This window comes from Furipterus horrens, unplaced genomic scaffold (genome assembly GCF_987537825.1).
Source record: "Furipterus horrens unplaced genomic scaffold, mFurHor1.1.pri manual_scaffold_8, whole genome shotgun sequence".
NCBI lineage: Eukaryota > Metazoa > Chordata > Mammalia > Chiroptera > Furipteridae > Furipterus > Furipterus horrens.
Window position 1 is genome coordinate 110,933,889 of NW_028327178.1, and position 26,350 is coordinate 110,960,238.

Here is a 26,350-nt window from a genome sequence, read left to right on the forward strand (position 1 = left end):
TGCCGAGCAGGTGCCCCGCTCAGGGTCCACGGGAGGAGCTGGGCTCGCTCCTGGGCAGGGAGGCTCCTGAGCGGAAGCCGGTTCTCCCGCCCCCCTACGCACTCGTTTGTGGGCGGCTCTGGGAGGGGAGGGCGCTGCGGGGGTTGATCGGGAGGTCAGCGTTCCGGCGACGAGCAAACGTCAGTCCCACCGAGGCGGGGGAGCGTGCTGCTGCCGCCGGCTCATCTCCCACCAGCTCCGTCTCGCGTTCTTCGAGGAGAACAACGACGTTTTCCCATCTCACGTAAGGCGCTGAGCACCCTCAGCTCAGGAGACTCCGCACCTCTCCCGTGCGGCTTGCCGCGGCGCCGGCGGGTGCAGCCGAGAACCCCGAGCCCCGCCTGGCGGCGTGCGCTTCCGGCTCCGCCGGGAGAGCCCCGCCCACATCTCCGAAGACCCGCCCACGGGCTGTCACTCGGGACCCCGCCCTAATTGGGCGGGGCCTCTGCCTAGCGCTCTGGGCGCACGCGCAGTTGGCCCCGCCCGCGGCCACGAACCGGCAGGACCCACGTCCTTCCGGGGGCGCGCGCGCCGGTGCGGGTGCGTGCGTGAGCGTGCGTGAGCGTGCGCGATCGTGCGTGCCCCCGCCGCCTCTGCCGGTTCTGCTCCCGCGCCCTTTGCCGCTGCCCCCGCTACCGCCGTCGCCGCCGCCGCCGCCGCTTCTGCCCGGGGTCCCCGAGGCGCAGCCCCGGCCGAGGAGCGCGTCGGCCGGCTGCCCACCAGCGTCGCGGAGCGGAGCCGCGGAGCCGGCGGACGGGCGGGCGGGCAGGCGCGCGGACAGGTGAGCTCGCGGCGGGCCCAGTGGGCCTCCTGTCAGGCCGGGGCGGGCGGCGCGCCGAGGGGCGGCGGTGTGTGCTGGACGCCTCGGGGCGAGGGGTCTGCGGTGTGTGCGGGGGTCTCGGAGCGGGGGCACGCCTCGGGGCCAGGGGTGCGCGGCGCCTCGGGGCGGGGGGCGGTGCGCCGCAGCCGGAAATGGCGGCGACCCTCTCTCGGGGGACGGGGCGCGGGTGGGCGCGGGCTGGGCGGGGGCGGAGCTTCGCAGAGGCAGGCGGCGGCTGGGAGAGGCCCGGGCGGCGGGGCGACCCCCGGGGGGGCGGAAAGGTGCGCCCACCGCGCGGTCGCAGGGCGCGGCGGGCGGGCGTCCGCACGCGGGTGGGGCCCCGTCCGGGGGTCTCGGGCTTCCGCGTCGGTCCCGGTCCTGCCAGGTCGTGGCGCGCGCAGCCGCCTCCACCCCCACTGCCCCCGTGACCCACGGAGGGTCTTCCTTCCTGCGCGCAGTGCCGGGTCCGAGGCTCCTGCGTGAGTCTCGTCGGGGGCGAGGACGCCCTGTTTCGTTGCCCAAGAGCGGAGTTCTCGAGATGGACTCGGTTGTGTCACACGGAGAAGGGAAGCAGAAGTCCCGGCGTTATTTCTGTCTTCAGATCGGGGACTTTTTACCAGCCGGTCACAGTGCCAGAGGCGGGCGCTGTGTCTGAGTCGGAGGCGCCGCTGGGCTCGCCGGTTTGTGCCTTGAAAACCTATCTTGGTGACCGGAATGGCAGGTCAAAAATTGCCCCGTCTGTTGCCATGGTTGCATGAAGGATTTTTCTTTTGTTTTCTTTACGTTCCGCCCTTGCTTCTGTCTTGTCAGAGGTTGGGAGGAGTTTTGGGACGGAGCGATGCGTCCCACGGAGGCGAAATGAGGAGCAGGCGTTTTGGGGCTTCCGTACCTTTACGATGGAGCGTGTGCGGTTCTCCTTTCACCCGGGTCACGGTGCTGGGACTCAGGGTGGCTGTAGCCAAGCCAAGGGCCAGAGGGCCAGCTCTGGCCTGCGTCCCCGTGGTCAGTGTGGATGGCGTGGTGGCCTGCACTGCACTGGGAGGGACAGGTGTGTGCAGAACCCCTTGGCCCGCAGCACGCGGGACGGGTGCTGAGTAGACTCTGCGCACGTGGAGGAGACCGGTGCCAGCGTGGCCTCTGGTGGGGCCTTGGGGACGTGCCCTCGAGGTCTGCTCCCCTCGCTGGCTCCCGCTCCCTGAGGCCAGGGCTTCCCTGCCTGAGCGCCCGAGGTTGCAGGTGGCAGCTTACTGTGAGGTGGGGTCTGCGGGGAGACTGCGTGGTGCAGAGGGCAGTGCGTGCCCAGGAAGTGCCGCGGAATGAAGGACAGCGGGAGTCTGCTGACAGCTGTGGGACAGACGGGGCACCGTGTCCCTGGGCAGTCCCCTCGGCAGTCGCCCACAGGCCAGGGAGGGTCTCAGGACTGCCAGTCTTTTTTGCAATTTCTATAACTATTTCAAAATAAAAACATTTTAAAATCAGACCTGCCACTGGTAACGCATTTAGAAATTTTGTCTTTGGTGAGACAAACAAAAACCCACGCACTAGTCTGCACACTCGGTGACACTTGCTGGTGGAGCAGAGTGGTCCTGGGAAGACGCACGCGGGACAGGCTGATCCGGAGACTCGGCGCTCCGGCGGTGCGGGGACACCTCTGGCTGAGGGGCTGTGGGGTCACACCTGGACTTGAACTTCCTTTCCACATCAGCTCCCAGCGCGTGGCTCTGGTGTTCCTAGGATAACTGGCTGATGTGCAGGGCTGAGTGGGGGCTGCGTGTTTCTCAGCCACTTCTGTCCTCGAGTCCCCTGATGAGCAGAGCAGGGTGCTGCCGTGCTCCATATGCAGTGCCCTCTCGCAGGCCAGGCTCGTGTTCTGCCCCCTGCAGGATCCTGCGACCGTGCAGGTGGTGCGTTCTAGAGCCCAGGTGTGAGAGGCGCGCCCTGCTCCGGGGGCGCAGGTGTTCGCTGAATGAATGACTAACACGCAGTGAGGGTCCCAATCTAAAAGAATTTTATCTAAGGTGAGAGTTTGCTTCTAAAGTCAGGGCGTAAGGTGAGCGTGGCGCACACAGATACAGTGGCCTTGGAAGATTCCTGGGCTCTCCATAAGGAAGGCTGTGCGTGTGGGGGGTAGTTGGAACACAGGTGCAGGGCAGCCCCGGCTCAGAGCTCCTGCGTCACAGCAGGGTGTGGCGCCTGTGATGCCCTCAGCAGACCACGTCTCAGCCACAGAAGCAGCCAGATTTCCAGGGAGGAAACGGACCCCTGTGTCTTCACAAGGAGCAAGGACGGGACTCTTAGCTCCCGGCGGTGCCCTCGTGAGTCTCGGTTGCTCCTGCACCGCAGCTAAAACTACGGCCTCCTAAAGTGAGGCTCGTTAGTGTCTTCTGAGTGGGGGGTCAGATGAGAGCATTTGGGGCCACAGACACCTCCTGCTGGGTCACAGTCCTCCCATCCGTACCCATGTCAGCAGAGTCGGCTGGGCTTTCCCTCCCGGAAGAGGACAAGGTCAGGGCTCACACAATGGCCCCCAGAGATGCACTCGCCCTGCCTGCAGTTGGGTTGGGGGGTCCAGGGAGTGGTAACTGGGAAGACTCCTCAGTAGCTTCCTGAGCACAAGGAACAGAGAAGTGGTGCCAGCTGTGTCTTGTGAGATGGATTGCCCGGCCGCCTGGCCCCCGGGGCCCTCTCCTGCAGCGACATCCCCTGAAGAGGATTAGCAGCCAGCCTGTGCGCGCCCTGGCGGAAGATTTCAGGATTAGATTACCACGGGGCCTTTAATTTAGATTTTGTCTTTCCTTACCCCTCGGACTAATTTCATTTGCATGAGTTCTGCCTCCGTTCTTGGGATTGGCAGCGGGTAGAGTCAGGTCTTCAGCAAGTACAATTGTTTTAACCTCTAAGAGTTTTGCAAACATATTGGCAGTTAGCACTGAAATTGCAGAAATTGCATCTCATTCTGAAGAGGGAAGTGTGGGGTGAGCCCAGGCTTGGGTGTCACTGAAAATGGCACCCTGAGCAGTTTCCCTTTGAGGGCTGATCTGTGTATGTTAAAGGTTCACCTAATTCCCAAGTCATTCAACAGGTATCTGCATAAACTATTTTTAAAACTTGGTGCTGTGGTAGAAACCCATGATATGTTTAAAGAGCGTGAGGTGTGATGAGTGATCAGGACTGTTCCCTGAATGTGTGTGAATGAACCTTGTTCGTCATCACGGGCTATTGGTTGTTTTATTGTCCTTTTAACTTTCCTGCATTGAACCTGTGTCACCAGCAGAAGGGGTTGTTTCCAAGATGAAATGTCCAGTCAATTGGTGTCTCCCTTGCTATGTTCCCAGAGATTCTGTGGCAGTTGGTTACAGAGTTGCAGTCCTGGGAGTCAGAGGATTGGAATGCTGACAGGCCACCCTATCAGCGGCGCCCCACCCTGGCTATCTCCAGAGGCCGTCCCTTGCTTAGGGAGGTCCCCCGGGTGGGCGGAAGGGAAGTGTGTCGTGGTGACAGCCCCGGAACCCAGATCTCCTGTCTCACCCTAGCGCGGCACTTACTGAGTGCAGGGCTGGGTGCCGAATGCAGGGCCAGGACCTCGGGCTCCGCAGGCGCCGCTTGGCAGGGCGGTGCCCCGGGTTGGAGGCACCGGGCTGCCACCTTTGTCCCTTTACTTCTACTGTTGGGAGGGCTTAGCGGTATGGCAACGGCTGGCCTTCAGAGAGCATGTCCTGTTTAATTTTCCTGTGGTAGGTAGGAGCGTCTTGTTGTGAGACAGTTTTTCTGAGACAATAATGACAAACTCTGGGTCAGAGAGTGCAGACGTGTCCCTTTTCGCCATGTCACCACGTTCCTATTCTGTTAGCGGGTCCTTTCCTTTTCGCCCACTGGGGACTGCCACACGTTACACTTTGTACTTCGGTGCCATTCAGTTAACTGCTCTGGGGCTTGATGCGAAGATCTGAGGTTTTTTCCCCAGTTGCAGTAAATGTTGCTCTTTCCTTTAAAATAAGAATTTAGTTAGTCGTATATTGCTAAAATAAAGAGTAATGCGACCTAGCCCTGGCTGGTGTGGCTCAGTGGACTGGGTGCCAGCCTGTGAACCAAAGGGTCTCAGGTTCGAGTCCTGGTCTGGGCACAGGCCAGGGTTGCGGGCCAGGTCCCCCGCTGGGGGCGTGTGGGAGGCAACGAGTCAGTGTCTCTCACACGTGGATGTTTCTCTCCCTCTTTTTCTCCCTTCTCCTCTCTCTAAAATAACATAAAATGGTATTTTTTAAGTGGTGAAACTTAAAATATCAACTTAGTTATAAATAAAATTACAAGTTTAGTTTAAATGGACTTTAGTAAAATCATGAAATCCATCTACATCTCTCTTTAAACCCTCACCTGAGGACATTTTTCGTTGCCTGTAGAGAAGGGGAAAGGAGAGAGGCAACCAGGCGAGAGAGAAGCATTGGCCGTGCCCCCATGTGCCCTGTCTGGGGATCGTGGGTGCCCGCCCGGACCAGGTGTCAAACCCACAGCCCTTTGGCTACTGGGAGGCCCTCCAACCAATGGACCCGCAGGAGCCGGGGCTATGAAGCATCTCTGAATGCATCCCAGTGCCGCTGCCCCCTGTCTGGGACAGTGCTTCTCGTGACATTTGCTTAGGGGGTGCCTCCCGTCCCCCGGTAGGAGGCCCCCTGAGTGGCCCTGCTGCTGCGCGTGAACAGGCCTGTGTGACACAGTGGCATCAGCCCTGGGCCCCGGGCAGCCTGCACTGGGGCTGTTACCCAGTTTCTCAGATAAGGAAACGGAGTTCCTGTTTTCTTGGCACACAGGTGTGGGGTCGAAGGGTGCATGTGGACAACCCAGTCCGCACAGTAAGGTGACCCCACAGGATGCACACCCCATGCCACGTTGGTGCAGTCTCCCCGCCTCATCCGCCTGGTTGGGTGGCCCTAGCTGACGGGCACTCACACTTTGTGCTGATGTGGGCAACCACCGGGGGACCAGCACATCGTCTGAGGGTCGGTCTCGGCGGCTGGGCTGTGATGCAGAGAGCTGGATGGCAGGGCCCGTGGCTGGCCGGCTCTAGGATGTGTGGGGACCGCGGGCGAACCTCGTACGTGTGGGTGCTTTGCACCCTTTCCCCGTGGCGTCAGACTGGTCGCGCTCAGGGTGACGCAGACCTGGGTAAGCCTGTTGCTCCCTGAAGGGACTGGCAACCTTTGCCCTGTCCTCAGCACAGCCCTCCGGCCACCAGGCAGCTCCCCTCTGGCCTGTGCTGGTCTCAGACCCAGAGTGTGTTGCGGCGAGCAGAGCTCAGCCTCCCTGAATTAGACAGCGGCCCTGGATCCGGAAGGCAGGCCTCCCCTGGACACGGAGAGCCCTTTTTACCCCTAACACATGCGCAGCAGTAACACTAGCATTCAGGCTGAGCATTACCTAAATTTTAGCCAGTGTTGCAGACTTGGTCTCCGTGTGTACTTATTTTTATTTTAAAAATGAGTGACGGTCTAATAGAGTACATACATGTTCAGATAAAGATGGACACACAGAAGGTAAGAAGCTGCACGGGCCTGGGAGTCAGGCTTGGGCGCCATCGTAGCGCTGCTGCCCTCATCGTGGCCCCCTTGGGCGGGCTGCTCAGTGCCCGGGCCTCGGTCTCCTCACCTGCAAAGTGGCGGCCTCAGCCGTGGTTGCTGGCACTGCTGTACCTGCTCAGACAGAGGACGCGGCAGCGAGAGGCTCATTGGCTCGCCTGGGTCACCGAGCTGATGGGGGCACAGCCGGTCCCAGCCCTCATGCCACCCACTGGTCAGATGCCTGTCCAGGCAGCATCTTGGGAGCATTCGGGGGTCCAGGGTGTGCGTGTCCCCCAGGCTCCACACGGTGAGCTCCGAAGTTGTAGCTGCTGCGCTGGTTAAGGTCCAGCGGTAATGACAGGTTCCGTCACGGTGGCAGGCGTTGGCTTTCGTGGCAGGTGGCGCTTCTGCGTCACACCTGCCCCTCCACCAGACGCCGCCCGCTGCTGGCCGGTTGTGGTGGAGCTGGCACACCTGGCTTGGCTTCAGACCAGGTTCCATGGGCTGATGCTGCTCGTGCTTGTAGGTGTCTGGCCACGTCGCCCCGTGGGAAACACTGCGGCCGTCCCTGCCCCTCCCTCCTGGGCTTCCCCACAGCGCAGCCCTGGCCAGTGGGTGGACGCCCACTGTTCAGCAGGGACATCTCAGAGGGTGAGTCTACTGGAGACGCAGAAGGCTAGGTGGCATTTTACCAACTCTGGAGTCGGCCCCATTGGCACAGGCAGTCCCCTCGGTTGGGGCGGAGCTGTAGCGAGCATGGAGGGTCACTGAGTGTCAGTGTCACCAGTGAGCTGCTCTGGGCTTGGGGGCTCTCCCGCTGTTTGAGGCGCTGTCTCAGCCCACACTGTCCCGGAGTGACCAGCCGGTGCCCAGTCTGATTGCAGTTGTAAGCACTTTCATGTATTATTTCAAGCTGAGACAGTTTCCAGGTAATGAGAATGTTCTTCCTGGTGGCATTCACAGGAGGAGACTCTGTCCTTCGCTGCTGCTCCTTTGTGTCCTCTCTGCCATGACACGTGGTGGTGCTTGGGAGCGTCTCGGGCTGCCTGCTCGTGCTTGGCCCCAGCGTGCCGGCCTGCATGGAGAGGTGCCGGGACTCGGGGGCCCTGGCTGCCGGGGGGCGTGGGGCTACAGCACCAGAGCCCCGGAGCCCTGTGTGCGCTCACCTTCAGGGAGAAGCTTGCATCTGGTTTCGTGTTTCGATTTGGAAGTAAGTTAAGGTTTTCTGCAGGTTTTGTCGGGGTGGTTGCATCCTGGAAGAGAACCTCTTTTTCTCGTGCTGTGCACAGGTGAGTCCTTGCTGGTCTCAGTGCTGTGAGGGTGGAAACGTCACACATGCCTGTCGGCCATGTGGAGGGCGGGTCCCGTGGTACAGGGATCACCTCCGCTGGTGACATGTCCAGTGTCAGGGCTACAGGCGTGGTCAGAGTGGTGGGCGACCCCTCCCTGCCCCTCCTTGGATATTGGTCTCTTTCCCTTTGACTGACTGGGACCCTAAGCAGCGGTTTACTAGAGAAAATCCTTATTTGGTTTCTGGACGTAAGTCACCACTGCCGATAAAATTAATTCAACACGCACTTACCAAAGGCTCTGCCAGGACATGGGGCAGCGCTCGGCTTACGATTTGGTTGGGTGATTTTACAGTTTGGGAACCCAGGTTTTGGGTGGCGTGCGCCCGGGGTTGAGGCGTTTTTCTTCCTCGGGTATCAGACTCGTTGCTTCCTGTTACCCTGTGAGTCACGAGGGCAGAATGTGTGTTTCCTTTTAGTCCAGGAACACGGGCTGCCCTCGTCTGTGGCTGGGCCCCGTGTCAGTGCTGTGAAAATGCCAGTCATTGCTGCTCGTTGGCGGGTTTGCTCCCTGGCCTCAGATGGAGGTTTGTTGGCTCACGGGTGCTTTGAAGCTTGGTGGGGAGGTCGTCCCCCAGGAAGGGGCCCATTCTTCTCTTGATCCTGTTTTCAGGCATCACTGTGGCCTTTTAGTCCCAGAAGTGAGGAGGAGCGGTGGAATGCGGGGAGTCATTTGCTTTGGAAATTCATTTTAGGGCAGGAATGCAGGTAGGGACGCCTGGCACCCGGCAGCGTCTTGTCTGCGCCATCCACGCTGGTTGGCTCTCGTTTACGATGGTGTCAGGCGCGTCTATGGAGTCCTTTGGTGGCCAGTTCCTTCTGATCCACAATGTAATTTTTTATTTTGGAATAGATAATAAGTTCAGAGTTCCACGTTCACACTAGTGGCTTTCTGAGCCTTTTGCTGTGCTAGGAGTGTCCCCAGCACTGGCCGTAGCTGCCCTTCCCAACACAGGTGCTCCAGACCCCCCCTGCTTCTTCTCTGCCCCTTGGCCATCGGTCCTGCGTGAGGTCACCACGGGTTGTAAATGAAGATTCCTCCGAGGACTGCCGCAGCCGTCCTGAGACATGGGCTGCGTTTTCGCTTTCAGCCGAGTCTTGCTCCTGCGGGGTTAGGCCCAGGCAGGGTAAGACCAATGCTGGTGGTCTCTGTGTTCCACGTGCCACCGTCCTCTGATTTGTCACCGGATGAGTTCCCTGTGTCCCCTGCCCCAGTGTAACTGCCACCCTCGATAGTTCTTGGGTGCTCGCTGTGGTCTCTGTGTGGCATGACTTGGTCTTTCCTCCCCTCCTCCTCCTTTGAGTCTTGTCTGCCCTTTACCTTTACGCTGTGGAAGCAGAGACATTGACTTTTGTGACCATAAACTTGAACTTGCTTGTCTGTGAGTTTATTGCTGAAAACCAATAAGCGTCTCCGTTACTTATGTTTGTGGAAACTGTTTATTATAGACCCAGGGTCCCGGAGCCAGGGCATTTTCTGCCTCCTGCCAGTCCACCTGAGTTCCTGGATGGACCCACAGTGGCTGGGAGGCTGCCAGTGGGCTTGGCAGCCCTGGAGGCCTCTGCACCTCACAGCAGCGCCCCAGAGACAGTGCGGACCCATGGTGTCACCTTCAGCTGCTTACTGGCATCGCCCAGCCTCCGGGCCATGAAGCCTGGGCCTGGGCTTGGGGGGGCCAGTCCCTGTGCTGAGGAGGAGGCTCGTGGGCTCCTTGTCCTCAGGGTGGACGCTTGTGTCGGCCGTGGTGCTAAGCAGTGGTGACTGATGACATGTACAGAAATACCAAAGAACTTGTAGCTTTTGTAAAATTTTTTGAGACCACCTCAGATAACTTCAGAGGTTTTGAATAAAGTACGCTAAGAACGGAACAAAATACAGTTGACCCTGGAGCAACGTGGGGTTCGGGATGTGACCCCCTCATGACTGCAGTCAGTCCGCTACACACGAGGACTCCCAGCTGCCGCGTCGGCCTCACCAGCGTGGCTTGAGCTTCGCAGGTCTGGTGAAAGTCCCACGTGTACGGGGGCCCCCACGCAGTTCCAGCTGTGTTACTGACGGTCAACAGTCGGGCGTCGGCACGGAGCTGCAGGCACGTGGGGTTCCTGGAACTGGGGCACCGGGCTGTCTCGTGTCCACGTTAACTCCAGACTACGTGGACCACCCTGAGGGACGCAGATTAGAAGAAAGTGTAGACAATTTACTTTTGACCTTGAGATTGAGAAGAGTTTATTGAATAAAAACAAAGGAGGAGAAAATGGAAAGTTCGTGAGGATCTGGTGCGTTTGGTACGGAAACCCTGTGACCGCGAGGGAGCAGCCGGGTGCGCGCGGCCGACGTGGCTGAGCGACCACCTAGCGCTCATACTCATCCACAGACCCTGTGGTGAGTGGGAAGGACTCTGAAGGAGGGTCTCTGTGATTTTCATAACCGGTGGAAGACTGGTGTCCTGGACACGGCCTGGCCTCAGCGGCCCGGGGGCCGGGCGGGACGGGCACTGTTGAGGTTCGGGGCAGGAGTGGGGACCTGGAGTTCCTCACCTGGCAACTGCTCCCCTAAGCTGTTTGTGGGGAAGGACCAGGCTTTATTTCTTTAATTTCCAGGGTCACAACTGACAGGACTTTTGTAAACTGCAGCGAAAACTGGAAACGCAAACGACAAAGTCAGCGTGAGCTGCAAGCCCAGAGTCTTCGCTCTCGTTTGCTTTTCAGTAAACACTCAGGAAAGTGGGCTTTTCCGAAGCGCGGTCTCTGAGATCTGCGTGGTGTCCGCAGCCTGGCGTGCCCGGTCCTCTCTGTCAGCAGTGGGTCTGCAGGCTGGATGGGGACAGCTGTGTCCTGTACGCTGTGGCTTCTTCAGTTTGTGACTGTTAACAAGGTCATGCATGTTGCTTCTGGGATCGGCGGTTACATATTACACGTGTTTACCAACAGGTTTCCATGTGAACAGCGTTTCTCTCCCTCTCGGATAAATGCTGGGGTCGCTGGGTCTATAAGGAACTTCTGGGCTCTTCCAGGGTGCCACCCCGTTCTGCGTCCCCCAGCGGCGTGAGGTTCTAGACACAGTCCCCGTCCCCAGCTCTTGATGTTGCTGATCATTTTTTAAAAGCTGTTCCAGGAGGTGTGTGCAGGTGCCTCACAGCAGTTTTAACGTGAACTCCCAGGAGGGGGAGAGGCCCGAGTGCCTTCTCCCGCCTCTGTGTGCTGTGCGGGAACGCGGTCTCCGCTCTCCCACAGCCTCGCCTCGGGCAGCCCTGCCCCTCGGAAACTCAGGCCTCAGACCACTAGGAGCAGATGGCAGGAGCGGAGCGGGGGGCCGGGCGAGCTCCCCCAGCAGGAGAGTGGATGGGGAACTTGTGGCCACCTCACGGCAGGCACGGGCGTGCGGGAGTCCCAACCCTGCCCCGGTGCGCCCGGGCGCCGGACACTTGCAGCGCTTCCCCCGTGACCCCCAGCAGGCTGCGCCCAGTGTCGGCCATTCCTTAGCCTCAGAAGAGTGAAGCGAAGTGGTGTCCGGGGACAGACGCCAGAGGTAACTTTTTAAAGCCAGGGACTTCCTCGGGTAATGTCAACGAGAACGCAGGAAGCGTCAAGGTTTCGGTGACTTTTTTAGTTTTCAGTTGAAGGGTGGCATTGTGGTGTGTACTGTCACTGTGCATCGTGACTTACGTGCTGTGTATATTCCTTCGTGTGTGTAAATATTACAGAATAAAATACTTAGAACAAAAATAGGCTTCCTTTTAAGGTATTTTCAAATCTGTGCTTTTTCCCCAACAGTAGGTTGAATTCAACAGCAACTCGTTTTCTAGAACATTTGCTCCGGGCTGAAAGGTACCTGAGAACGCAGGTGTCAGGGCCCCCGGCCCTTCCCTGGCCCCCTCCCCACCCCGAGGAGCAGAGACGCGGCCTGCAGGACAGGGTCTTGTCTGCTCTGCCTGTTTTGTTCACTGCTGGGCCCCCAGCTCGAGGACAGTGTGGCGCGTGGCAGCCGCTTCGTGAACGTCCGTTGCACACACGAATGGCACGGACGCGTGCTCGAGGCCCAGGCCGTCCCCCGGGAGGTGGCAGACTCTGCCGGGGTGCGTGGGGCAGGCGGGCGGGGTGCTCTGCGGGGGCTGGGCGCCTGCATGGGAGGGAGCAGGGCAGTCAGGATGCCTGGTCCCGGGAGGGCGGCCTCGTCGGTCAGGCCCGGCTGCCAGTGGGCTTGGATGTGGTGCTGCAGCTGGGGTGTCGAGGGAGCCCCGAGCGGGGTGGTGCCCAGAGGCAGGACTGACGGAGGGCAAGCCTGTGTCTCCCAGGAAACCTCCCCACTTGTGCATCCGGCTGGCAGTGTGGCTGCAGCGGGGCACTCTGCAGTTTGCTCTTAAAGATGCCACGTCACTAAAGCAGAGCCAGCCTGGGGCAGAGACGGGGAGGAAGCCTGTGGGGTGCAGGCCAGGGGAACATGGCTGCTCACCAGGCCTTGTCCTGGCCTGGGAACTGCCTTTGGGGTTTGATTAAAACAGATTTCGGTAAAACAAAATGGTTAGGTGCTCCTTCAAACAGCAGGGGGTATAAACGCTCCGACGCACCACCCAGGAAAAAGCACAAAGACATTGAAAAGGACTGGGCTCAGCTGAAGACTAGTCACCAACTCAGCAAAGTGGGGACATCACCAGACCTTGAGGCTGCTGGCAGAGGGCACCTGCTTCCCACAGGCATTTCCACGGCACTTGGCTCAGAGCTGGGTGCCTGTGGACCAAGTGCTGGGGACGTTGGAGGGAAAGGGGGCAGGAACTGGGTTGGAATGAATGTTCCTTCTCCAGTTTATCATTTGTAGGGTAATGTTTTAAAATGGTCTGTTTTCCTGTATTGGAAAAATGTTCATTTCTTCTAATCGTTAGGGTATAGAAAATTGGGAAAATGAAGTATTAAGTTTTCAAGGATTGAATTTTTAAAAGATTTTATTGATTTATTTTTAGAAAGAGGGTAAGGGAGGGAGAAAGAGAGGGAGAGAAGCATCAGTGTGTGGTTGCCTCTCGCACGCCCCCAACTGGGGACCTGGCCTGCAACCCAGGCACGTGCCCTGACTGAGAATCGAACCCACGACCTCTCACATTGCTGGATGACACTCAACTAGCTGAGCCACGCCAGTCAGGATGGTATGTGTTTTTAAAGTAAAGAGCAAGACCATTGCCTCCCACGGGTACGTACGTCTGCATGGCCTTCCCTCCTGAAGGTGCCGGTCCCTCTGCTGTCTTCTCCCTTCAGCCCGACGACCTTCAGGGCCCTCGGACGGTTTTCTCAGTCTCTGTACCAGAAGGTGTTCTGTTTCACCTTTGCTTCTGAGGGATGGTTTTCCTGGGAATAGAATTCTGGTTTGGCAGGTTTTAATTTCAGCACTTGAAAGAGGCACCCCCTGCGTTGTGATTTCTGATGAGAGCAGTGTCGTTCCCGCGGCTGTTCCTTTGTGACATGTCCGCTCTCTCTGACCGCTGTCAGGATTTCCTCGGGAACTCTGGTTTTTGGCAGTTCGAGTGTGAACTCTGTCCTGCAGCCAGGGTGGTTCTGAAGCACAAACAAGCTGCCTGTGTTACCTGTCCCCACAAAAGCGTGTGCCCAGGAACTGCGTGGTCCTGGTTTCAGGTGTCCCCTCCACCCAGCCAGGTCCCCAGGGTCGGCGTGGTGTGCCCAGCTCATCACCGGCTCCCGGCACCTGGCGGGTGGCAGGGTTGTAGGCATTTCTGAGTAGGTGCTGGTGGAGAGGGATAAACACCGCACAAGAGAGCCAGGCTTGTAGCTTGTGGGCAGAGGAAGGGCTGTCAGGGCCCCCATGGCACGTGGAGAGGTGGCCTTCCTTCCTGGGCACGTCCTCCGTAGCCGAGCTGTGTGCTGCTCTGGGGCCGTAGGTGCGGACGGGCTCTTCCTCCACGCTTGCGTGGGTGCAGCCGGCGCACTTCCCTCGGCGTGGGGCGCATGCAGGATGGGCCCAGCTCTCTGCGTCTCGGGCAGTGGTTCCGTGCTCCGTGACCATCTCGTCAGCACACGTGGGCATGGGACAGGGTCAGCATGTCTGCTGTGCTGTTTGAGCCTGGGCCAAGGGCAGCACTCCTGCCAAACTGGTGTCGGGCCTGGGGGGCAGCCACTTAGCCCTTGCGAAAGCAGCATGTTCTGTGGCTGTCGGGTCTGTCCTGCTGCCTGTCCAGGGGCCCCCTGGGAGCGTGCAATGCGCGTGTCTGAGAGGGACGGGGGCAGCAGGGGGCTCTGGGACAGCACCGTCCCTGTCCCCCAGCGCCCCAGCCATCTGGATGCGAACAAGTGGGCACCCACTGCCCTCTGGCTTCCTGTTGCAGCGTAGTTCAATTTTTTTTTTTAAGGTTTTATTTAGCTTTATTTTACTTTATTTTTCATTACGTATGTTATTGTTGTTCAGTTACAGTTGTCCCAGGTATTTCTCCTTTGCCCGCCTCCACCCACCCGGCCACCCCACAGCCGTCCCCAACGCTGCCGGCCATGTCCGTGGGTCGTTCGTACCTGCTCCCTGACTGGCCCCTTCCCCTTTCCCCTCTTCGCCCCCTCCCCCTCCCCTCTGGTCGCTGTCCGGCTGCTCCTTGTTTCCATGCCTCTGGTTCTGTTTTGGTTGGGTGTTTGTTTTGTTCATTAGGTTCCTCCTATAGGTGAGATTGTATGATATTTATCTTTCACTGCCTGGCTCATTTCACTTGGCGTAATGCTCTCTGGTTCCATCTATTTATTTGTTTTTAGAGAGAGAAGGGAGGGAAGGGCCGAGAGAGAGAGAGAAATGTCGATTGGTTGCCTCTCACACCCCCAACCGCGGACCTGGCCTGCGACACCGTCGTGTGCCCGGCCTGGGGGTAGAACCGGCAGCCTTCGGTTTGCAGGGCGCCGCCGCTCAGGGCGAAGTTTGCCGCCTTGATGGAGAATGTGTATCCAGAACATCGTGTCCTTCAGTCACGTAACGTTTGCCTCCGTCTTTGTGCCCCATTAACAGAGCCTCCCCTGCCCGTGGTGCGTAAACCCGTGACCAGCTGCAAGACCTGAGTCAAAGGACTCCCTGAGAACTGCCACTCACCTCCAGGGCGGCGTGGCGACTGCCTCTGGAGCTAGGCCAGCCTGCCCGCCCTGTCTCTTACACAGGCACGTTCGCACTACAGAGAGCAGGGACAGGACAGGTGACAGTGACCTGGGGGCCACGAGGTGGAAGCAGCTGCTGTCTTGCCCTTTGCAGGACAGACCCCTGTGTTCTCCGTTTACTTGGTCACGGACATCTGGGTTGGGCCAAAGGTTGGCTCTTGCGAACCCTGGTGTGCAGGGCTGGGTGGGCGCGGGTTTTCGTTATTGTCGGCGAGTGGGATTGCTGGGCCGTGTGATAAAGGGCGGGTTTAACTTCCGGGAGCCTCCAGACTCTTCGGGAGCCGGTGGTGCAGCACGTCCCAGCTCTCTGACGCCAGCTGTCCCAGCACACGTGTGCCAGGTCTCCTTTCTAATGCCAGTGGAGTCCAGCCCCTTTGCACAGACGGGGGCCATTTGTATGTGTTTCCACATGCTTCGATCTTTTGTCCGTTTTCATACATTGGGGTTTTGTCTTAATACTTTAGTTGTAACAGCTTCCTCTGTAGTGCGGGTGCGAGTTATTTCTCAGATAGCTGTGACGTGTGTTTCCTCCCGCTCTGTGGCTTGTCTCGTGTGAGTGCCTGAGCCCGTCTCTTCATTGGTTGGCACAGGTACATAGTATGTCTTGAACCAGGTACCCTGAGCCCCCAGCTTTGCTTTTTGGTTCACATTATGGGGCTCACCTAGGCCCCTTGCATTCCCATACACATTTTGAAGTCAGTTTGTCAGTTTCTACAAAAAAAGTGTTAAGATTATATTGAGTCTATAGGTTCATTTGGAGAGAATTGATACCTGAACAATATGAGCCTTCTAATCCATGAATCTGATAAATCTCTTATTCTTTTAAATCTTTCATTTTTCTTGGCAGTATGTAGTTTTCAGTGTCGGAGTCTTGCATGTCTTTTGTTATGAAATTTGATGGCTCTGGATGCTGCTGTAAATGAAATGTATATATGCAGCTGTCCCCCCTTATTGGCAGGGGACATATTCCAAGACCCCCCAGTGGATGCCTGCCATGTCGGGTAGTACCGAACCCTATTGACGCTGTGGACAGGCCTGCGGTAAGGTGAATTTATAAAGCAGGCACAGTAAGAGATTACCCACCGTGACTAGTAATAGAGCAGAACACTTGTAACAGCACACAAAGTTACGTGAATGGCGTTGGGGTCCTTAGTAAGTGGAATAAGGGTGACTGGAACACGTGACAGCTGATCTGGTCCCCAGGACTCTACTGGGCGGGAGCGCAGACAGTGAGGATGAGGATGCCCTGGACACAGGGAACTCGCCCTGGGCGGGGCAGAGCGGGCGGCGTGAGGGTTCAACACGTTGCTCAGAAGAGCCTGCAGTTTAAAACTTAAGAACTGTTTATTTCTGGAATTTTTCATTGAAAAATTTCCCCCCCAGACCCTTGGCTGACTGAAGCCATGGGAAGTGACACCGCCGTCAAGGCGGTGGGGCCGCTGCTGTAACAGTGTTTCTCCCGTCGCTTTTGCTGTGGATAGAAGTGCGGAGAGACTGGGGTAAACGTTAAACTTACATCCTGGGACCTGGCTAAATTCACTTCTAGGTTTTTTTTGTAGGTTCCATAGGATTTTCTAGGTAGACCACTGAGCCGTCTGTGAGTAGGGACAGTTTTGTGTTTCTGCAGCAAGTGGGCGGGGCTGGCGGGGGGAGTCGGCCGTCCAGACCTCCGGAAGCAAACTGGCGTCATTCCTCCCCAGACTACTTAGGAGAAAACCTGCCTGGGCCAGGAGTTTCCTTGGTGGGGAGGTTTTCTGGTCCAGATTGGATTTTGGATTAGTGTCTGGAGGCAGTTCACGTGTTCTGCTTTCTCCTGGGTTAGTTTTGGTCAACGGTGTTATTCAGGGTTTTTGTCCATTTTGCCTCATTTCTTGGCACAGAGTTGTCCGTAATCTTGTGTTGCCTCTTTTCAAGCCTGCGGGGCCTGTGCTGAGAGCCCGCCCCTGTCATTCCTGTGCTCTTGCCGCTGGTCTGGCCAGTGTCTGTCAGTGTCGTGCTTCTCTGTCCATCTCTTCCCGCTTCTGTTGATTTCTGTTCTTTATTAGTTTTTTGTCTTCTACTGTGGGGTTTGCCCTCCTGTTTTCTAGCATATGAGGTGAAACCTTAGGTCTTGATCAATATGTCGTATTTTGTTATCCATTCAAAATATTTCCTAATTTCCCTTGTGATTTCTTCTTTGAGCTACATGTCACTTAGAACTGTGTTGTTTAGGGCCCGGCTGGTGTCTCAGTTGGTTGAAGCATCATCCTGGTGCACCAGGGCTGTGGGTTCGATCCCCAGTTGGGGCACATACGGGAACCAGCCGATGATGATCCGTAAGTGGAGCAACAGATCCATGTTTCTCTCTTTCTTTTTCTCAAAGCAATAATTTTTCTAAGTGTGTTATTTAATATGAAATGTTGAGATTTCCCTAGATATCTTAACATTGGGTTTCTAATTGGATTCTGTGAAGATCAGGGAATGTACTGTGTCTTTAATCCATTTGAATGTATTAAAACTTGTTTTAAGGTTCAAAGGGGTACGTCGTGGTTTTAAGAAGCGCATTTCCTGCAGATACTGGTGTGGTGGTGGTGGTCCTCAGATGGTCGGCACCTGCGTGGTTTCTGTTTATCATCTTTGTTGGTGTTCTGTCCATTTCCCAGAAAGGGGTGTAGCGTTAAGACTTCTGCAGCTGTGGAGCTGTCTTCCTCCTTTACTTCTGTCTCCGTGAGTCTGAGAGTTGGTCTTTTTCAAGTGTGTCTCTTGCAGACAGTTGAGCCTTTCATTTTTATCCATTCTGACAATCTCTTCATTTTTCTTTTATCTTTTCAGCTCCACCTCTTGGTATTTTTTACTTAGCAGCTGCTCTAGGGGTTATAATAAATCCACTTAATTTTTGTAGTCGACTTAGGGACAGGTACTGTAGCCCTCCGTGCGCACAGCTGGAAACTGCCTGCCCTTTGGTGCTGCGGCCGCGTGCCATATCGCAACTCTTTGTGCTTGAGTTTTCTTTGCCTTCTCCTTGTAGACTAGCCTACCATGGCTGACCAGAGACAGCGCTCACTCTCCACCTCCGGGGAATCGCTGTACCATGTGCTTGGGCTGGACAAGAACGCCACCTCAGACGACATTAAAAAGTCCTATCGGTAAGGGGCCACACTGCTGGGCCTCGTGCCTCGTGGGTGTGCTGGGCACGGACCGAGTGCCACTGCGCGTTTGTTTTCTCCTGCCAACTCAGTGTTTAACATCTTCGCACGTGCGGCACGCTCCCTTCGAGCTTTGAGTTTGTGACGTTGATGTTTTTACAGACTGTCTGCCCTGCAGTACACAGTCCTTCGGGGCAGCAGGTCTGGCCTGCTCAGCAGGGGGCTCTGGACGCTGCCTGCTTGACTCAGTTTCCCGCAGTGCTGATGGTCCTGGTGAGGGTCCTCCTCCCCGCCAGTTTCAGGGAGGCATCTGCGTGCAGTTAGCCGCTTGGCCGCTAGAGGTCAGAGCAGGGTCTGCCTATAACGTTCGCATGAGGGCCAAGGTTTCTTCTGGCTCTTACCTGCCGGGCCTCCGGGGAGAGGAGGAAAGGAGAGTGACGTGGTGGCAGCAGATGGTCCTGCACGGACTCCTCCCCCGGGGGGCCCACACGAAACACGGAACTAACAGTGGCTGCGGTTTGCAGGAAGCTGGCCTTGAAGTATCACCCCGACAAGAACCCTGACAACCCCGAGGCCGCAGACAAGTTCAAGGAGATCAACAACGCGCACGCCATCCTCACCGACGCGACCAAGAGGAACATCTACGACAAGTACGGCTCGCTGGGGCTCTACGTGGCCGAGCAGTTTGGCGAGGAGAACGTGAACACCTACTTCGTGCTGTCCAGCTGGTGGGCCAAGGTGAGGGGTGTGGCGCCGGCAGGCGGGGGGCGGGGGGGCCGGGGCCCTCGCGGGAGGTGCCCCACACGCCGTCCTCCTGACCGTGGTGCTGAGGGTGGTGTGCGCACTCCTCCCGTGTGCGCGCGGGCCGGGTCGCCTGCCTGTCAGCGTTGCGTTTGTCCTGAGTCACGCCAGGTTCTCAGTGTGCGAGCGAGGGCGTCGTCACCGGGGCTGGATGTGCCGTGGAGATCGGAAAGCCTTGTGTGGAATCCCTCTTGAGAAAGTTTGGGCACATTTCCTTGTTTTGTTGTTAACATCATCCTTTATTTACTCAAAGACACAGGGAAGGACAACGGGTGTGGCTGCTGCCGGACGCTCCGGCCTTTGTCAGTTGTTGTCTCGGCGCACCTGGTCTCTCCGTCCCTCTGACCCCGTGGCTGCCCTCTCGTACTCCCTGATCCGGAGGAGACGTGCGGCGCCCCCTGTCCTGTCGCTGTCGCTGGGCGACGGGGCTCACGGGCGTGGGGTGTGCAGCAGGGCGCTGGGTGGGGCCGGGCGGCAGTACCCACGCACGCGCTTGCCCGCAGGCCCTGTTCGCTGTCTGCGGGCTCCTCACCTGCTGCTACTGCTGCTGCTGCCTGTGCTGCTGCTTCAATTGCTGCTGCGGGAAGTGCAAGCCCAAGGCACCGGAGGGTGAGGAGACCGAGTTCTACGTGTCCCCCGAAGACCTGGAGGCACAGCTGCAGTCAGACGAGCGGGGTGAGTACGTGCGGCCCGGCCTGTGTGTGTGGGGGGGCGCCGGAACGGGCCCTCAACCGCGTCCACCTGTCTCGTCAAACAGGCGGGCACTGAGACGGGGCCGGGATGTGTGTGGCGCTGGGCCCGTTGTGACGAGGACTCAGAGGTAAAAGCAGACGCAGGGCTGTCCCCACCGCCGTAGCCGTAGCGCCGGGGGCCCAGCAGGCGGGGCGGGCCGCGGTGGCCGAGGAGGCGAGCAAGATCGTCTTGGGGGGAGGTCGGCAGACAGCCTCTCCCCTCCTAGCGCTTGTCCTGCCACCTCTGACCCCAGCAGAGCGACCTGGCAACGGAGCGTCTTCCCAGGAGGACGTGCTGGTGGAGGCACACGGCGCGCGTGAGGCCGCCGTCCTCGTGCGATGAACATGCGTGTGATTGCTTTTCAGAGGCCACAGACACGCCGATTGTCATACAGCCAGCATCTGCCACAGAGACCACCCAGCTCACGGCTGACTCCCACCCCAGCTACCACACCGACGGGTTCAATTAAGTTCAGGAGAAGCTGAGATTCGCGGATCAGTCAGCATCTGGCCACTTCAACGTTAGAATCATGAACTGTAGTCAGGGAGGCGGGGAGGGAGCCGCTCTGGACACAGGGAAGGGGCCCCTCCCACCCCCGTGCCCACCGCCCCCGCCCTCGCCCCCACCCCGTGAAGTGCGCAGCATGCCGTCTTCAAAGCCGTTCTGCTCCGGCCGCCGTCTTCTGTGCTTCCCTCTCCTAGCAGCATGTGTGGGGTTCTGTTCCGTGTCTGTCCGTGTCGTGGACGTGCTGCGGGGCGACTGCAGAGACCGGGTGGCGGCGCCGCCTGGGGCTGTCGGGCGGGCTGCTGCAGTGAGTTGGCCACACGGCGTGGTGTCCCCAGCAGGCAGGAGGGCTGCCCCCTCCCACTGTGCTCCTGGGCCGGGGCCGGTGCTGCAGCGGAGCTGTGTGGTCCGGTCCAGCCAGGGGGCCGCGGGCAGGGCCTCTGGACACGCCTGCCTGCGAGGGGCTGGGCACGTCTTCCCGACACCGTCACTTCCCCGTGGTGTTGGTGGCAAGGACAGTTTGTGCAGGTTCTGTCCACCTTGTGGGCGGGCCCTGGCGGTGGGGCTTCTCCCGAGGGTGCGTGCGCTGTGGCAGGAGGCCGCTGGCCCTGAGGCCACCTGCTCTGCCTGCACCCGGACTGAGTACCCTGTGCTACGCAGGTCCCTCAGCCCTCGAGCTGGGTTGAGGCCTTGTCCCGGCAGCCTCCCCTCGCCTTGCTCTGCTCCGCCTTCCACGCCGCTCCAGGCCCTGTGGTCTCTGTGTGACTGTTCTGGACGTCTGAGCACCACAGAGGCAGCAGCGGCCCCGCTAGTCACAGTCAGGCTGAGAGACCAGGCTGCTGGTGGCGCCTGGCTGCCCGGCCTCCTCTCTGCTTCCAGAGCCCCTGCCCTCCCCTTCCTTCAGCTGCTCCCCGGCCAGAGCTGGAGGCATCAGGGCCCTGAGGCGGGGCCCGCTGGACCAAAGGCCCATCCTGGCCTGGGAGCGTTGAGGCCCTGTGCTTGTTAGTCCCTCACTGCGGTTGCGAGCAGCGCCTCCTGTGAGCTGCTGGCAGTTGGTCCTTGTCTGTGTCCCAGACCTTGTGGGTGGTGCCCCTGCTGTGGGGACCGGGGAACGTGGCCCGCATGTGCTGCTGAGCAGTGAACTCCGCAAGACCTGCCCCTGGTGTCTGAGGCCCGAGCAGCTCACAGGGGCCTGGTTTCTGCAGGACGAACCTGCCGCTGTGGGTTCCTGTGTCGGACAGGCCAGAGCGTGTCCCTGAAGCTGCTGTTCTCACCATGGGCCACACAGATGCCAGGCTCTATGGGCTGGGACGTGGCTGGGAGGAACAGCAGTGTCGGGCCAGAACTGATGCGCGGGGGCCTGGCCGTTCCTGCAGGCAGCACGGGGACCTGGGCAGTCATTTGGTCCCACTCTGGTCTTTTTGCTCATTGACGTGATCGTGATAACTGGTGACAGAGCAGCTCTGCACTGTGACGTGAAATTGGAAGTGATTTGCTGAAACCAGGCCTCTCCTACGGGGATAAGAAACTCTCATCGCTGGACCCACACCCTGGAGCGAGGGCGGAGGCCAGGCCAGGCCGCCCAGGATTCAGCCTGAGCTGCAGGCCACAGGCTGCCCTGGGGACACCTCTGGAAGCCACCTGGAAGATGAATTGTTTTCCCCAGAATGACCAAGAATCAGTTTAAATCATGCACTTTAGGTAGAAAGCTGCCCTGGCAGTGGCCCTGCTGTCACTGGGGCCTGGCCGCCTCCCAGGGAGATCCTGCCAGGCATCTCCCAACTGTTGATCTATCTCTGGAGACCCGAGGCTCCCTGGGGCAGGGGGGCGCCGGGAGCCGGGCAGGTCTCTACAGACTTGACTGGTGGGTCAGGCTGGGGGGCCCTCCTGGAGTGGCTCTGTGGTCAGGGCCCTGGCGAGCAGAGCTGCTGATGCTGGAGAGGCGCCCTGTTCGTGTGTGAAGTGGGGGCTGCTCTGCCTCGCTCCGGGGCCACCCAGAGCGGGGCCCCGTGTGGCCAGCACTGGTGTCTGAAGGCGGCTAGTGTGTGTGGCCTGGGCATCTCGGGGTCTGTTTTGCCAAAGGCAGGGCTGGCTGGACAGACAGCCAGAGCTAAGGGTCTGGGAGTACGACCTATGGCCAGCAGGACATATGTGCCAGGCACCAGCGGGCCTCTGACGACAGCTGCTGACTTGTAGGTTTCTTTTCCGCTCAGTGACGTGGTCTCGTCTTGTCTCCCTTTCGGCTCTGTTCTCGTTTCCAGCTGCTTTAGGCTTTGCTGCTCAGTGCGCGCTCCTCACCGTCTGATCAGTCAGCGCAGCCCCGCCCACTGGGGGCCGAGGCTGGGGCAGGGGGTGACTCCTTACTGCTGGCCACTGGGCTCCCCACCGGGCTCCTGCTTGGGGTCAGGCCCTGCCAGGACCATTCTCAATGTCCTCACGTGGGCGGTCTGTGCCTGACAAGCTGGGGCCTGAGGAGGGCCCGCCATTGCCACCGGCAGTCTGGGGAGACCCTCAGCCTCCCCATCACCAGGCTCTCAGGAGGGGCCGGGGCAGACGCGGGAACGGTGGGGGGAGTTGTCTCTCCTCCCAGGGGCGGGTGGTGACGGGTATGAAACAAGCAACCGGTGTCATTCCTTTCCTCACATTCTGAGCCGTGAACCCACGTGACACAGGACTGACCTGTCTGTTCTGTTGTTTTGGCTGTGACCCTTCCTCCTGTGGAATTGGCAGAGACACTTTCACTGTCCTCACCAGCACGGGTGGCAGAGTCTGTGCTGCAGGCGTGGGCAGTGGGTGTCCATGTGTGTCCATGTGTGTCCATGTGTGTATCACACAGCCGACGTGACTGCTGCTGTCCAGCGGCAAAGCAGCAAGGACAATAAAAGTTGGCTCCAAAATGGCCTCTGTTTCTTGGCGAGTCGGGGCAGGACGGGGATCCCTGCAGGCTCCTCAACTGGGCACACAGAAGACCCTGCCACGCACCCAGAGTGTGGGCGGCTGGGCGTGGCACCGGAGCTGCTGCGGTGGCCACTGTCGGCCTCTCCTGGGTCAGGTGCTCGTCCAGGGCCCTCCTGTTACCATCACCTGACCCACAGCTGAGGGTCCGTGTGTGACCTCGGTTGGAGGTGGCGGAAACCCTTTTCTCCGCACAGACTTTGAAACCGATTTTCTAAGCCTCAGATCTGATCAGTGACCAAGCTGCTCTGAGGCCGTCTCTCTGGAGACCACGGGTCAGCCTGGGAGGGGTGGCGGGGTGGAGTGGGGCCAGGCCATGGGTGCGGTTCCCTGGAAAATGGATTCATTTCATGCTAGGTGAGGGGAGGCAGTTTGCACTGAAACTTATTTACGTTTTTTAAAACTAAGAGCGATGCATGGAAGGCACTGTCCGCGCACTGTCCGCGCCGGTTCCATCCTGCTGCAGGGACCCTGCAGAGCGCACACCCCAGGGCCAGGCTGCAGGGTGGACAGTTGCCCGTGGTGGTCTCCCTCTTGTCTGTCTGGGTGTTGACTTAACATAAGGGTAACTTGTAAAATAAACGTTTTCACTGCACGCCAGGTGTGTCTCTTAATGGTCCCTGCGGGATCCTTTTGGGGCGAGGGGTCTTGCGCTGAGGGACCAGCCTACCTTGGGGGCCCCTCTCAGTCCCCTGGGGGCTTAGAAATCCCTCTTACCGGCCTGGCCCAGGTGTGGGCGGGCGTCCCTCACCCCCCATTTTCTGAACACCAAGACCCGAGTGAAGAGGATGGGGGCTATGGGAGCCGTAAGCCCAGGGCTCCTGGTCTGGGTCCTGCAACCCTCGGGGACATGTCCCCTCCCTTGTCCCACAGAGACTGCAGCACCACCCTCCCCCTGATGCCATCAGTGACTTTCCACCTGGGTGCGTGGCGGCCAACATCTGGGCGGTGGGGAGGCTGGTGGGCAGGGCAGCGGCCCTCACAGCGGGGCCCGTGCTCTGCTGACCCACAGGTGCTCTGTCCACAGCCCCCTCGGGTCCTGACCATTCAGAGGCCTGCCCCACGGAGACATCGGCCCAGCGCACACTCGGGTCCTCCCAGCGGGCCCTGCAGCAGTTGCAGTCCCTAGGGGCAAGTGGAGAGGTGTCCCTGGACTGGTGCCTGTGCCTGTCTGCTCACCCTGAGAGAAGTGTCCACCTTGGGGCCCCCACAAGAGGTGCCAGCTCTGCCCACAGCGGTGTGTCCCGGGGCTTTGTGTCCGGCCACGTGTTCCCTTCTGCGTTGCGTTGGGTGGGAGAGGCCTCCCAGACCCAGGAGGCCCACAGGTGGTGGGCAGTGCTGCCTCTACCCGGGGTGCCAGCTTCCTCTGTGCCCTTGGTCTTGGCTTGGCAAGGCAAACACATTCTTAAAAAATGGGAGCCGCTTCAAAGTGCCACATAACGGAACCAACACCTTGAAAGAAGTCTATCGGATGTAAGAAATAGGAAGTTTGGTTTAGGTTTTCCATTAAAGGAAACATGACTGAAAACCCGTGTGGACACCACTCCCCTCCTGGCAGTGGCTGCAAGCATTTCAGTGGTTCTGCCCGCGGCTGCATGCAGCCTGTGGGGTCAGCGTCCGCACGCCGCGTGCACTGCCGAGGCCGCAGGCCCCGTAACTTGTACACACCCCCGTTATCCGTTCCCATCCAATGTAGGTGCTTTCTTTCTAATCAGTCTGAGTGACTACACGCAGGTCTAGGTCATGTGTTCTCACTCCGGCGCGACCTCCCCGGCCGGTGAACCACACGCGCCTGGTTTCAGTTTTCCACTGAAGTGGCCACATGCGCTGGGCCGCCGGCTCCTCCCGCCTCCCTGCCAGCCCAGCGTCCTGTGAGCGTCCTTACTGTGTTGTCTTTCTGATCATCTTCATAGTTTTGATCTTTTCCCTGTGGGACCCTGATGGAGAACAGTAAAGCAGTCCAAGCCTCTGGCCTCCGGGCCCCCATCCAGAGACCCTGGCACTCCGGGCACAGGTCGTGGTGCGGCTGCAGGCAGGGGTCCTCACGTGTCCTCTCCTCCCCCATCCCACCAGGAGCACAGCCCAGGAACCAGGTCACCTCAAGACCCCCAGGCAGGTGCTGGGCCGGCGTATGGTATACAGAAGCCCCACCCCCGCTGCACAGGACGTGCGGGTGGGCTGACAGGCAGGCGGGGGCGAGTGCCTGGCCGCGCCTTGTGGGCTCTCCTGTGCCCGGACTCCGGGGCGCCCGGCTCTGCCGCTGGTTACATGTCGGCTGTCCCTGAGGGCTGCACCGGTCGGCGTCACCATTTGAAGTAGTTTATTCCCGGAGCTGGACGGGGTGGCCAGCAAGTGTTGATCCCCAAGGGTCCCCATGGATCCCCATGGCAGGGACAGGCAGGGCCCTGGGACCTGTGTGCCAAGGCCATGCGAGGACTTGATGTTGCTCAGTAACCACAGCAGGACGTGGGAGACGGGGGTGACCGGGCTCATCAGGGTATGCGGGGCGGGTCCACAGGATGTGTGCAGGGCACCGGTCCAGAGCCGTCCCCGCCACCTGCCTGCCTGTGAAGCAGCTCCCCCTGCCCCCGGAATACGTGTAGCAGCTGCATGTGAGCCCCCAGCCATGGAGCGCGGGGCCCCAGGTGAACATCAGGAGCAGTGCCAGCAACACTACCTCCAGGAGACCCCGTGCAGTGACATCCTGGTTTGGGAACTACCCTGTCCTCAGCCCCAGCTGCCCCCTCTCCACGCCGACTCCCAAGTCCCAGAGGAGCGGAGCTCCTGCCGGGCACCCTAGTTCAGCTTGATTCCCCAGAACTTTGGGAGTGCCTGATGCCAACACCAGGGACCAAGGTTCCTCTTCATCCAGACGCATGTTCCCCTGGCCGTCTTGGTGGCTGACATGCCAGTTGGGACTGGGGTGCACAGAGATTAGGGTGGCGGAGCTGGAGCATGCCCCACACCTACTAGCCACGTGGCACCAGAGTCGCTCTTGGCCCCCAGCTGGAAGCTGACTGTTGAGCAGAGGCACCAAGGGACCGCGCCGGGAGAAGGCCCACCTGCCTGGCAGTTGCCTCAGCAGATGTGTCGCCCCTGAAGTGGCCATTGCTCCCAGCCCAGTTCCTTCTTGGGCCCCATCCTGTGAGTCACAGACTGGGTCCCTGCAGACTCACATGCAAACTGGCCCATTCTCACCCTTCTAACCTAAGCACGGCCAGATCCACCCGCTCCCCCTGTCCTGTCTGAATCCTGTGCACCCTCCCCTCTGGCTCTCCCCAAACTCAGCTCGACCTTGGAGAAGTCTGACACCCCCAGCCTCTGGCCTAAGGCCTTGCCCTT

The 26,350-nt window shown here is 59.2% G+C and overlaps 1 protein-coding gene across 2 annotated transcripts; it reads left to right on the forward strand.

The window, feature by feature from the left end:
- Positions 1–577: 577 nt before the first annotated feature.
- DNAJC5 (DnaJ heat shock protein family (Hsp40) member C5) lies at positions 578–20,603 on the forward strand. Of its 2 annotated transcripts, XR_016512691.1 has the most exons (6): positions 578–820; positions 17,899–18,016; positions 18,541–18,754; positions 19,321–19,492; positions 19,575–19,637; positions 19,915–19,977. XR_016512691.1 is itself a non-coding variant. In XM_090285359.1 (5 exons), the coding sequence occupies exons 2-5, from the start codon at positions 17,910–17,912 to the stop codon at positions 20,016–20,018; spliced, it is 597 nt and encodes a 198-aa protein (XP_090141485.1). In that variant the 5' UTR covers positions 582–820; positions 17,899–17,909; the 3' UTR covers positions 20,019–20,603. The 2 variants fall into 2 exon arrangements, 1 of the variants encoding a protein (XP_090141485.1); XM_090285359.1 differs by lacking the exon at positions 19,575–19,637 and having other exon boundaries at positions 582–820; positions 19,915–20,603.
- The last annotated feature ends 5,747 nt before the right edge of the window (positions 20,604–26,350 follow it).